Raw genomic sequence first — 12726 nt, 5'->3', positions numbered from 1 at the left:
CAAAGTGAGAATCAGTGAAGGCCTTGATGTTGTGCAAACACTGTTCAGCCCAAATATTGGTGCATTATCAACCCTGTTTTCGTCACAAATGCAAAACACAGCACCATACTAGCTGCTATGAGGAAAATTAACCCTGTCACAGCCAGACTCAGTACAATAATTTACTTCACTTTCTGTGAAGCCCTTTGGGCCTAATGATGCAATGACTGTTTCTTCCTGAGTTTGGAAGCTGAGCTGGCAAGGACCTGGCCCAGGGGAGCAAGTAAGAGTGGGGCAAAGCAGTCTTCAAGCCCTGTGAAACCGTTCACTGACCATAAAACCCTTCTTGCTGTATGTCCTTCGGGAAAGCAGCACAGAAATTCCTGAGCTCAGACCCTCACCAACACACTCTGCAGTTCACTCCTGAAGCCATCTCTGAGGGATTTTCCGTGACACCTATGGTAACAGCAGTCTAGGCAAGCTGCTCTGGAGACCCAGCAGCCCCCCCCTTCTCACCCAGCAAACACATCCCCAGACCCGCTCTGCAACAGCCTCTCCCCTCCCCCGCGTGCTCTCAGACCTCCCGAGAGGAAGGGCCGAAGGAAGCGCGGGTTTCTACGGCCGGACCGCGGAAATGCCTCCCGCGTTTCTGCCTACGGAGAGGTCCAAGCCCTGCACCGCCTGGTGCATGGGCTGCCTCACATTTCTGCTTTGCTTAAAATGGAAATAAACCTTGCCGAGCTTTTGAAAACCCCTCCCCACCCACAGCTCGGGCGTTCTGCTCCAGGGAACGGGCCATTAAACCGATTTTTAAACCACTTAAAAGCAGTCGCGCTACCACACAACGCAGCTCGCCAAGCCTTGCGCACACAAACACCTCGGTGAGGCGGTACCCCACCCCCTTCCCAGGCCACGCCCCCTGCCGCCCTCTCCAATCAGAAGGCAGCAGCCGCGCTCACCCCCAGCTCCTCCCCCCCCCGCCATCTCTTCTCCTCTGGCCGCTGGGAAACCGCGCGCCGGGCAGCGCCTTTCCGCTCCCCTGTGCGCACGCGCGTCAGGCCGGCGCATGCGCCGGGGAGTTGCGGCCGCGGGCCTGAAGCTGGTCGGAGCGTGGAGGCGGCGCGGTGCAGGCCGGGCCGAAGCGGGAGATGTCGGTGGGGCGGGAGGGCGCGGAGCCGGCGGACGATAGCGGTAGGTGCCCGTTTCCCTGGCAGGGACACGGCCGGGCGGGGGCTGAGGGGCGCGAGGGACCGGGAGGGGGGGCCCGGATACCCCTCATCAGCGCGGTGGCGGCCTGGGCCTGCGCATGCGCACGGGGCGGCGCGCGGTCTCGGCGGGGGGGTCGGCGACCGGCGGCTGCTTCAGGTGTTTCAGAAGTGAGCTAAATGCTCTGTTCCTCTGCCCTCAGAGTCGGATGTCTTCGAAATCGTTCTCCCGATCACTGTCTTTGTGCTGAGCGATGAGGACTTCCTCCAGAATGGCGCAGAGGAGCAGGTGGCGCCGGTCCTCCAGGTGAAGGAGGAGGAGGAGGAGTGGAACTTCGACAGCAGCGTTTTCTTAAAAGGCGGTTTTCCTTCAAATGACAGCAAAAGTTTAAGCATTTGGGAAGAAAACAAGACTGCTTCAAATGAGGACAGTAGCATGAAACACCCTGGAGAAGAATGCATTGCTGAGAGTGTGTGTGACAGATCAAAGCCATCTTCGAGTGACTGGTGTGATGTAGGCATGACTACAGATAGTCAAAATTATGTGTTACCTGCATCGTCTTGCAAAACAGAGGTTACAGAGATAGACAAAACCAGTGACAGAAGAGAATGTGATGGTGCTGGCGGCTTTCAGACTATTCCTCCTCTCCTCTCCTCTGCTGGCAGTGATGAGACCATAGAGACAAGCAGACTGTTGGCATTGGCAGCGATATCCAGACATGAAGAGGAACTTGTCAGTGCTGCAAGCGTTCCTTCTGATGGCAGTCAAGAGAACCAACCAGAAATCCATAAGGAGATGGAGACAATTGCTGAAATGGAAGGTAAGTGGTTAATAAGATTATTTGAAGAGTTTTAAGAAGTCTGGTAAATCTCAAGTTGTTAAAATAGGTAGAAAAGTTTATAGGAAGAGTGTCAGACCCATTTATTTTAGAGTAAGCATATCATAGAATCATAGGTTGCAAAAGACCTCTAAGATCATCAGGTCCAACTATCTGTCCAGCACCACCATTCCTACTAAGTCATATCATGAAGTGCCACATCTACATGGTTTTTAAACACCTCCAGGGATGGAGACTCAGCCACCTCCCTGGACAGCCTATTCCAATGCCTGACCACTCTTTCAGGAAGGAAATTTTTCCTGATATCCAATCTAAACCTCCCCTGGCACAACTTAAGGCCACTCTTTCTCATCCTGTCCCTAGTTATTTGGGAGAAGAGACCAACACCCACCTCCCTACAACCTCCTTTCAGGTAGCTGTGGAGAGCAATGAGGTCTCCCCTCAGCTTCCTCTTCTCCAGACTAAACAGCCCCAGCTCCCTCAGCCGCTCCTCGTAAGAGTTGTTCTCCAGACCCCTCACCAGCCTTGTTGTCCTTCTCTGGACACGCTCCAGCACCTCAATATCCTTCATGTAGTGAGGGACCAAAAACTGAACACAGTACTCGAGGTGCGGCCTCATCAGTGTCGAGTACAGGGGCACGATCCCCTCCCTACTCCTGCTGGCCACACTATTCCTGATCCAAGCCAGGATGCCGTTGGCCTACGTGGTCACCTGGGCACACTGCTGGCTCATGTTCAGCCGGCTGTCGACCAACACTCTTAAGGTCCTTTTCTGACAGGCAGCTTTCCAGCCGCTCCTCCTCAAGCCTGAAGTGTTGCATAGGGTTATTGTGACCCAAGTGCAGGACCTGGCACTTGGCCTAGTTGAAGGTCATATGGTGGCCTCAGCCCATTGACCCAGCTTGTCCAGATCCCTCAGCAGAGCCTTGCTACTCTCAAACAGATGGACACTCCCGCTCAGCTTGTTGTCATCTGCAAACTTACTGAGGGAGCTCTCCATCCGCTTATCCAGATCACTGGTAAAGATAGTAAACGAGACCAGCCCAAATACTGAGCTCTGGGGTCACCACTCATGACCAGCCACCAGCTGGATTTAACTCCATTCGCTACCACTCTCTGCGCTCGGTCATTCAGCCAGTTCTTTATGCAGCAGAGAGGACACCCATCCAAACCATGGGCAGCTGGTTTCTCCAGGAGGATTCTGTGGGGAACAGTGTCAAAGGCCTTACTAAAGTCTAGGTAGATGATGCCCACAGCCTTTCGCTCATCCACTAGGCAGGTCACCTGGTCGTAGAAGATCAGGTTGGTCAGGCAGGACCTGCCTTTCATGAACCCATGCTGGCTGGGCCTGATCCCCTGGTTGTCCTTCACATGCCCGGTGAGCACACTCAGGATGAATCACTCTATAATCTTGCCTGGCACCGAGGTCAGGCTGACAGGCTTGTAGTTCCCAGGATCCTCCTTCCAGCCCTTCTTGTAGATGGGTGTTACGCTGGCGATCCTCCAGTCACCTGGGACCTCCTGTTGGCCAGGACTGCTGATAGATGATGGAGAGTGGCTTGGCCAGCTCCTCCGCCAGCTCCCTCAGCGCTCTTGGGTGGATCCTGTCCAGCCCCTTAGACTTGTAAGTGTCCAGGTGGCATAGCAGGTCATTAACTGCTTCCTCTTAGATTATGGGAGATTTGTTCTGCTCTGCTTTCCCATCTTCCAGCACTGGGGGCTGACTACTCTGGGAATAACCAGTCTGACTATTAAAGACTGAGGCAAAGAAGGCATGAAGTACCTCAGCCTTTTCCTCATCCTTGTTGACAATATTGCCCCTTGCATCCAATAAGGGATGGAGACTCTCATTGGCCCTCTTTTTGTTGTTGATGTATTTGTAAAAACATTTTTTGTTGTCCCTTACAACAGTGGCCAGCCTGAGTTCTAGCTGGGCTTTTGCTTTTCTAATTTCCTCTCTGCATGACCTAACAAGACCCTTGTACTCCTCTTGAGTTGCCTGCCCTTTCTTCCATAGGTGGTAGAGCCTCCTTTTTTTCCTAAGTCCCAGCAAGAGCTCCCTGTTCAGCCAGGCTGGTCGTCTTCCTCACCAGTTCGTCTTGCGGCACATGGTGACAGCCTGCTCCTGTGCCTTTAAGACTTCCTCCTTGAAGAATGTCCAGCCTTCCTGAACCCCTTTGCCCTTCAGCACTCTCTCCTAGGGCACCCTCTCAACCAGCTTCCTGAACAGGCCAAAGTCTGCCCTCCGAAAGTCCATGGTGGTGGTTTTGCTGGCCCACCTCTTAACTTCACCACGAACCGAGAACTCTGTCATTTCATGGTCGCTAAGCCCAAGACAGCTTCCAACCACCACATCTCCCACCAGTCCTTCTCTTAGTAAACAGCAGGTCTAGCGAGGCACCTCCCCTGCTAGGCTCACTTGCCAGCTGCGTCAGGAAGTTATCTTCCACATGCTCCAGGAACCTCCTAGACTGTTTCCTCTCTGCTGTGTTGTATTTCCAGCAGATGTCCCGTAAGTTAAAGTCCCCCACGAGAACAAGGGCTAGCGATTGTGAGACTTCTGCCAGCCTCTTGTAGAAAACTTCATCTGCTTCTTCATCCTGGTTGGGTGGTCTATAACAGACCCCCAGCAGGATGTCTGCCTTGTTGGCTTTCCCCCACATCTTTACCCATAAGCATTCGACCTTGTCATCACAATCATTGAGCTCTATACAATCGAAGCAGTCCCTAACATACAGAGCCATCCCACCGCCTCTCTTTCCTCGCCTATCCCGTCTGAAGAGCTTGTAGCCATCCATCGCAGCACTCCAGTCATGAGAGTCATCCCACTAGGTTTCTGTGATGGCGACCAAGTCATAGCTGTCCTGCTGTGCAATGGGTTTCAGCTCCTCCTGTTTATTGCCCATGCTGCATGCATTGGTGTAGATGCACTTGAGCTGGGCTATCAGTCTCACCCCCGACACTGGCATGCCACGCCTGGGCTCATCTCTAGTGAGCCTGGTTATATCCCCTTCCCCCTTCGAACCTAGTTTAAAGCCCCTCTCAGTGAGCCCTGCCAGGTCGTGGGCAAGAATACTTTTTCCCCTTTGTGACAGCTGGACTCCATCTGTCACCAGCAGGCCTGGTGCCATGTAAACCTCCCCATGATCAAAGAAACCAAAATTCCACCGATGGCACCAGTCTCTGAGCCATTTCAATGCAGATTAATGTTGTGTGCAGCAGAAAGAGAATATTGGCTGGAGTAGGCTTAGTTGTTTCACAGATTCCTGTGAAAAGTCGTGAAACCACCATGAGTTGGTACTGTTTCATTCTTCTGCAGTTTGCAAAAGGGCAGCCTTTCGTTAGGGCAAAGGTGCTGTGCAGCCTGCTGTAGGTGACCCTGCTTCAGCAGGAGGGCTGGACGAGATGACCCACAGAGATCCCTTCCAACCCCAACCATTCTGTGATTCTGTGATGTGAAAATAAAAACTTGGGTTAAAGGCTTTTTTGTCCCAACTGGAGATATTAGGGAGAGAAAACCAACAGGCAGTTACTCTCATCAATACAATCAGAGACTGGGAGAGGCATAATTTAGGTTTAGACTCCACTATTCCATGTAGCAGATGGAAGACGTTCAGCAAGAAAGGCGTAGAGAATTACTAAGAGTACTCTCCCTGCTAGCAGGCAGAAGACAGCAGAAGGACCATTGTACTTGTGAGAATGGAGGCCTAGCAAAGTTTGGTGACAGTACTTTCACAGGAATTCTGGCATAAAGCTGTTTCTTTGAAGACTGTAGGGGATGCAGTCCTGTCCTGTGAAATTTAGAGCTTTGAGTGAAAAGAGGAAGTGGAAAGAAGGAGGCTCCTGGATTTCTTCTCTTAAAATATTTTTTAAGGTTTGGCGGGGAAAGCATGGAGAAGGACGTTGGGAAAGAAGTGGAGATAGTAGTTAGACAATTTGGGATTATTATGACCAATTAATCGTGAATATTGGTGATTGTATAAAATGTCACGCATGTGACTTTTTATCCCTCTGTAGATCTTGGTTCTTCAAAGAATGGAGACAATGAAGCTATTAACAGTAAAACACAGAGAAGCAACTTTGAAGATGAAACTCTGAGTTCACATTTGGAACATGGCTTGAAAGAAGAAGTGAAATTTACCTATAATTGTTCTGCTCCGTTTCTTAATGGATGTTCTCCTACTTCAGAAGAATTGCTAGAAGACGTAGGGAAACTGGAGATGATCGCTTCCACTTCTGCTGAATCAAATACTACTGGACAGCATATTTATAAGATATTAACACCATTTCCTAAAAAAAGATGTCAGCAGCAAAATGTGGTTTCTCCTCATGTAAGCCCAAAAGAACTGCAAAGCCAGCAAGAGGGTTTAGCATGGCTAAGTAATAGTGTGACCATCAGACCTCTTTCTAAAGCATCTTGTTTTATAAATAAGCAGGAAAGACTGAAGTGCAGGTTTTGTGGCTGTGCATATAAATGCAGTGCACATCTAAAGAAACATGTTTATTCAGCACATAAAGATAAGAAAATACATAAATGTTGCTTTTGTAAAAGGACCTTTTTCTTTCATGTCAATCTTAAGAATCACCTTAAATTTCATAAGAAAATGACTAAGTTGCAAAGGGCAAGAAAAAATAGAATGAATGCGAGAAAAGTTAGGCAGAGAAGATCTGAAGAAAGAAAATCTGAGACCAAGAAAAAAGAAAGTAAATATGAGAAATTTTTCATCAAAATTGAAAGGGACTTTACACCTCTGGGTATGCCGGTTAGTTTTTCCTGCAAAATTTGTTTCTTTGCTTCAACAAATCCTAGGATTTTTATTCGTCACGTGAAGGGACATAAAGAGAGACCACCTTACCAGTGTCCTCAATGTGATTACTCCTGCATTAGCTTATCCTATCTGTTAAATCACATGTATTGGCATGCTGGCTATAAGCTCTACCAGTGCAGGTTTTGCACCTTTTTTTCATTATATTTTGCAAGCATGGTAAGGCATAGCTACATACACACAGGGGCTAAACCATATTCCTGTGAGTTCTGCCAGGTAGCATTCGCAAGCACCACCGGGTTAAAGAGACACAGCAGATTACATGCAGGCAAAGAAACATGCCAAAGGCAGCAACTGGAATTCATAAGCAGAAGAAAGAGAACTCAAAGACCTGTAAAGAATTACACATGTGATGAGTGTAACATGGTGTTTTATACTAGAGGACATCTCAGCTTTCATAAGAAATGTCACAAACAGTTTAAGGCTACTGGTGATGGTTACACGAATCAAAGCAAGGAGTATCGCAGAAGCAAAATACGCAAAGTTAACAGTGATTCCCAGGATCGTGTTTCTCTGTCTCTTTCTGGTAAAGAAAATGATTGTCTCGGTGGGGGAATGCTGGCTTCAGAAGTAGAGTTTGAGCGGACAGGCGATGTGTGGGACAAGAAGAAAATGTGCTCTGGAAAGAAATTGCCGGAAAACAGCCATGGAAGCAACAGCTTACCTGTTAGTGGGAATAGATCACAAATTCCTCTGAATTCATACAAAATGGACACTGTCATTTGCAAAGAGGAATCTCTCTTCAACTCCAAGGCCTCTCATTCACAAGTTCAAGATGATGATGTATATCATAGATTCGTGGAAAACTTAAAGGATATGTGGCCTTCCGATTTGTCTGCGTTCAAAATGTACAAGTGCCAACACTGCAGTTACACTACTGCTGTTCATAGTGACTTCAAGCTGCACCAAAATATACATACAGATGAAAGACCGTATGTGTGTAAAGAATGCAAGAAGGCATTTAAAACGTCAAACCATTTGCAGAAACACAGCCGAATTCACATAAAGAATGGATACGAGTTTGGCCATTGCCTCTATGTGGATAGCTATTTAGAGAACCTTGAATTGCATCATGAAATGCAGGTAGGCATGTGTCCAGAAAGAGATTTTGGTTCCTTGGAAGGTTCAAATAGCATCCATTCCTTGCTCAGTTCGGAAGTCTGTGGGGTACAGCCAGATTTCCAGAGGGGCAAAGAATATGATTTGCTAGCACAAAGTCAGACGCGATTCTATCAGTGTGCAGAGTGCGAGTACACTACTTACATTTTAAGCAACCTTGAACTACATGTAAGAACTCACACAGGTGAGAAACCTTACAGCTGCAGTGTTTGTCAGAAGAAGTTTCGTACTTCCAGTCACCTGAAAAGGCATAGAGTCACGCATTTTAATACGGAGCATCTCAAGTGCAGGAACTGTGACTATTCGACAAACAAATGGCTGGCCTTGAAACGGCATCTGGCTTCGCACTCTTGTGGGGAAAGCTCATCTACCAGCTGTGCCTACAAACACGAGCAGCTACCTGTCAAAACATACACGTGTGAGGAGTGTGGCTATTCCACGGCCCACAATGGAAACCTGAAGCCACACTTGAGAATTCATACAGGGGAGAAGCCGTTCAAGTGCGGTCAGTGCGCTGTTGCTTTCCGCACATCGAGCCACCTGAAGCGCCACTTAATGACTCATTTAAAGCTGCGCTGCAGAAGGTGTAAATTTTCTACGTTAGATAAACGTGCTTTACAGAAGCATGTAAAAACACACAAAAAAATGTACAAGTGTGGAAAGTGTAATGTGACGCTGCCTACCAAAAAAATTCTGGAAAAGCATAAGCGGCAACATAAGCTTGGAATGTAAACTTGGGAATTGCAATTTGGCACTCGGTTCTGGAGATGTTTGCACGTCTTGAATTTGTTCATTGCTTTACATTCCCCTGCTGTCTCCAAAACAATGGATGGTAGTGGATGCATCCAGTGTTTTGATCCAGACAATGAAACTCAGGGTACTGGTTTGCTCCAGGCTCTTCCAAGAGCTTCAGTTCTAGCACAGGCTGTGCTAAGAAAGATCTTGGAGGCACTTTCTTACGCTTCGATAACTTCTTAATACTATGAGGTCAGTTGTGGTTTGGCCAATGTTTATCAGTTTAAACAGTTACTCTGTTAAAAGTTAAATGAAGTGCCATTTAATTTTCTTGTAAAAAATTAATTAAATCTGTTGTCTGACTGAAAGAAGGCTTAAAGGAAGGGAGGGAAGTGCACATTATACTGTATAGCAATAACTTTTCATTTCAAAATTGTCAATTTGTTTGGAGGCTAAATGCTACCTCACATGTGGTGAACGTGGCATTTGCTACTCCCAGGTTCTCTTGCATTACCTGCAAGAGAAAAAAAAATAGTATCTCAGAAAATTACAGAAACTAAAAATTTGTTTCATCACTGGATAACTGGGATATGAAAATGTTTTCTGTAGACAGTTATCTTGTCTGTACTTTTGATAATTCTTTGAGTAGTGTGAAAGAAATTATATTGTTCTTAATAAGATACTTTATGATAGTTAGAATCCTTAAATCAATCTACATGAATTTTGTGTAATGTCTAATGTTAATCTAGTGTGAAATGCCTTATCTTTTCTCAGGCTGGTAGTTACTGTGCTCTTTGTTTCTTAAAATAGACAATATCATACTTTTCAAAGAATCAGAGAATGGTTTGGGTTGGGAGGGACCTTATAGATCATCTCGTTCCACTCTCCCTGCCATGGGCAGGGACCCCTTCCACCAGATCAGGTTGCTCCAAGCCCCGTCCGACCTGGCCTTGAACACTGCCAGGGAGGGGGCAGCCACAGCTTCTCTGGGCAGCCTGGGCCAGGGCCTCACCACCCTCAGAGTAGAGAATTTCTTCCTTGTATCTGATCTAAATCTCCCCTCTTTCAGTTTGAAGCCATTACCCCTTGTCCTATCGCAACAGGCCCTGGTAAAAAGCCTGTCCCCATCTTTCTTACAGGCCCCCTTTAGGTACTGAAAGGCTGCACTCAGGTCTCCCCGCAGCCTTCTCTTCTCGAGGCTGAACAGAATCACAGAATGGTAGGGGTTGGAGGGGACCTTTGTGGGTCATCTAGTCCAACCCTCCTGCCGAAGCAGGGTCACCTACAGTAGGCTGTAGAGGACCTTGTCCAGGCAGGTCTTGAATATCTCCAGAGAAGGAGAGCGCTCCAGCTCTCTCAGCCTTTCCTGGCAGCAGAGGGGTTCCAGCCCTCAGATCATTTTTGTGGCCTCCTCTGGCCCCGCTCCAACAGCTCCAGCTCTGTCCTGTGCTGAGGGCTCCAGAGCTGGACGCAGGAGTCCCGGGGGGGTCTCACCAGAGCTGAGCAGAGGGGCAGAATCCTCTCCCTCACTCTGTGCCAGCGCTGCTGGGGGTGCAGCCCGGGGTACAGTTGGCCTTCTGGGCTGTGAGGGCACACTGCCAAGGTCATGTCCAGCTTTTCATCCCCCACTACCCCCAAGTTCTCCTCCTCGGGGCTGCTTTCAATCTGTTCCCCACCCAGCCTGTGTTTGTGCTTGGGATTGCCCCAACCCATGTGCAGGACCTTGCACTTAACCTTGTTGGACTTCTCAAGCCTGTCCAGGTCCCTCTGGATGGCATCCCTTCCCTCCAGCGTGTTGACGCACCACTCAGCTTGGTGTCCTTGGCAAACTTGCTGAGGGTGCACTCAATCCCACTGTCCACATTGCCGACAAAGATGTTAAACAGTGCCAGTCCCAATACCAGCCTGTGACGAACACCAGTCATCACTGGACTACTCTGTTAACCACTTACTAAAAATACTTAGGTTATGTTGAAAACCTCAGCAGTATCTTGAACGGTGAAATTTATTTTGTTAAAGAGCTTTACTCCACCTCTAAAATACCGTGTGTAAGGACCAGTTGTGCCAAACAGCAGTTGTTACCTGGTATGATGAGCACAGATAGATGCTTCCCCTTTTTCAAATCTAGACAAATCTTTGCTTGTTTTAGAGTTACATGGTGTTCAAAACTCCGGGCATCACTGTCTGTGATTCGGTGGCATTGATAACAGCGGTGTTACCTTCTTGTATGAGGAAAGACAGTGGTAAAGGGCTGGTGCCAACTCTCCCCGGCTGTTACAGTTCGGTCTGTGAAACAGCAGAGTAAACCTATGGCTTAATTTAGAGAATGTAATCATGTATCTACCACTGCTTTTTTACTGCTCTCAAATGTGTGCTTTTCTTTAGTAGATATTATCTTGCAGAGGCTTTCTGGTAACGTAGGAGACAGGTTGGAAATGGTTGCCAAGAGAGGTGGTGGAGTTTCCCTCTTTGGAGATACTCAAAAAGCATCTCAACGTGGTCCTGGGCGCCGGCTCTGGGTGTCCCTGCTGGAGCAGGGGGTTTGGACTAGATGGCCTCCTGCAGCCACTGTGTGATTCGGAACGCAGTTTTCCAAGAGTGGACTGAAACTCGTGAGTAGATATATGGATGTATTTAAGGCTAGATCAGCAAAGGCATTTAAGCGATCTAGTTCTGTGTAGTTGCAGTGAAATCAGACACGTAAATATCTGCAACTCTGAACCCTAGGGGCTTGCAGATGTTTTTACCTCAAGCTGGGAAGTCACCATTTGGGAATGAGTGATTCGGATCTTAGAATGATTGAGCTAACCACCTGATACAGTTGTGAGAAAGAAGATTGTTATCCTGATATGAACAGAGAAAAGCATTTCTGGGAAATACTGACATTATTCTACAAGCGTGGAGGAATTTTTACCTGCTTTACTGTACAATTCTGATCATTTATTTGAAGAAAAATTCAAAAGAACAGGTACAAAGAGGAAACAAAAATGGTGAAGATAATTATAAGCTTGTACATCAGATGAGACTAGGAAAGCTAAATCTATGATAGAGAATAATTGTTTAAAAGTCTGATGTACAATGATTTAAGAAGGGAGCACGATTTAAGGGGGATAAATTCATTGAAGGAAATTTTTAGAAGAGTTTGTAAACAGCATAAGTTTTTTTTACTTGTAAGGACAACAGAAGACATTTTCAGATGGAGCTTGATGAGTTTGTAGAAATAATTATTCCGGGTAAATAAATAAATATTTCATGACTGGTGAGGTTCCCCTCTGTTCCTTATACAATGCACTGCACTTTTGGGGATGGAAGCGATTCTCCGTCTGCTGAGTCAGAGAAATGTAAATGTAAAGGCATACTCGTTTGAAAATAAGGACACAGGCTGTTCTTGACTTTTTTTTTTTTACTAGCAGGAAGTGTGGTATTTTTTATTCTTGCAAAGCTTTAACAAAAATCAAAGCCTTCTTAAATCATACTATGAAGTTTTCTCTTTCAACCAAAAAAAGTTTGCTTGATTTTCTGCATGAACACATCTTGAATTTGGACACAACACTAAAATATAATAGGAAATCACACTAATGTCAAACAGCTTGAGCAGATAGGTGTCATTTTATCTGCTGTGCATCTACTAAATAAGTAAGAGTTGAACACAGAGCGAAGTAAACTAATATAGGTGAGTAAGGCCATGCTGCAATATGGTTAACCACCAACCAGATTTGTCTCCAAAACAAGGAAGGAAGTAAAACATTTTTATATTTTTTTTATTTAGAAAGAGAAGTGGGGAAAGCTCAGCAGCTGTTTTGAAGTAGCAGCAGCTGCTGCTAATCCCATGTCAAGGAATAAGTTAGGGTGACAAACGCAACAGCAGCTCAGTGCATTGGCACCCAGCTGGGAACTTCAGAGCCTGCTCAGGCAGCGTTTGCGTTGCAGAAGCGGTGGTGGAAGAGGTAGTGCAACAGCCTCTGCTTTCAGCTGCCGTTGGAAACGTTGGTAACCATAAACCAGTAAAGAAACGCAGCTTCT

The 12726-nt window shown here is 46.9% G+C and overlaps 1 protein-coding gene across 1 annotated transcript; it reads left to right on the top strand.

The window, feature by feature from the left end:
- Positions 1-1062: 1062 nt before the first annotated feature.
- Positions 1063-11955, top strand: LOC104332771 (uncharacterized). The gene is made up of 3 exons (XM_075414990.1): positions 1063-1170; positions 1388-2005; positions 6041-11955. The coding sequence occupies exons 1-3, from the start codon at positions 1128-1130 to the stop codon at positions 8698-8700; spliced, it is 3321 nt and encodes a 1106-aa protein (XP_075271105.1). The 5' UTR covers positions 1063-1127; the 3' UTR covers positions 8701-11955.
- The last annotated feature ends 771 nt before the right edge of the window (positions 11956-12726 follow it).

The sequence above is a fragment of the Opisthocomus hoazin genome, chromosome 2 (genome assembly GCF_030867145.1).
Source record: "Opisthocomus hoazin isolate bOpiHoa1 chromosome 2, bOpiHoa1.hap1, whole genome shotgun sequence".
Lineage (NCBI taxonomy): Eukaryota > Metazoa > Chordata > Aves > Opisthocomiformes > Opisthocomidae > Opisthocomus > Opisthocomus hoazin.
The sequence above is the reverse complement of the archived record's forward strand: the minus strand, read 5'-3'. Positions and strand labels throughout refer to the sequence as shown.

What these genes read in the sequence shown, in the direction of transcription:
- LOC104332771 (XM_075414990.1), top strand. Translation starts at nt 1,128, where the DNA reads ATGTCGGTGGGGCGGGAGGGCGCGGAGCCGGCGGACGATAGCG. An exon ending in GGAGCCGGCGGACGATAGCG is followed by an intron (nt 1,171 to 1,387) that starts GTAGGTGCCCGT and finishes CTCTGCCCTCAG; the next exon opens with AGTCGGATGTCTTCGAAATC. An exon ending in GACAATTGCTGAAATGGAAG is followed by an intron (nt 2,006 to 6,040) that starts GTAAGTGGTTAA and finishes ATCCCTCTGTAG; the next exon opens with ATCTTGGTTCTTCAAAGAAT.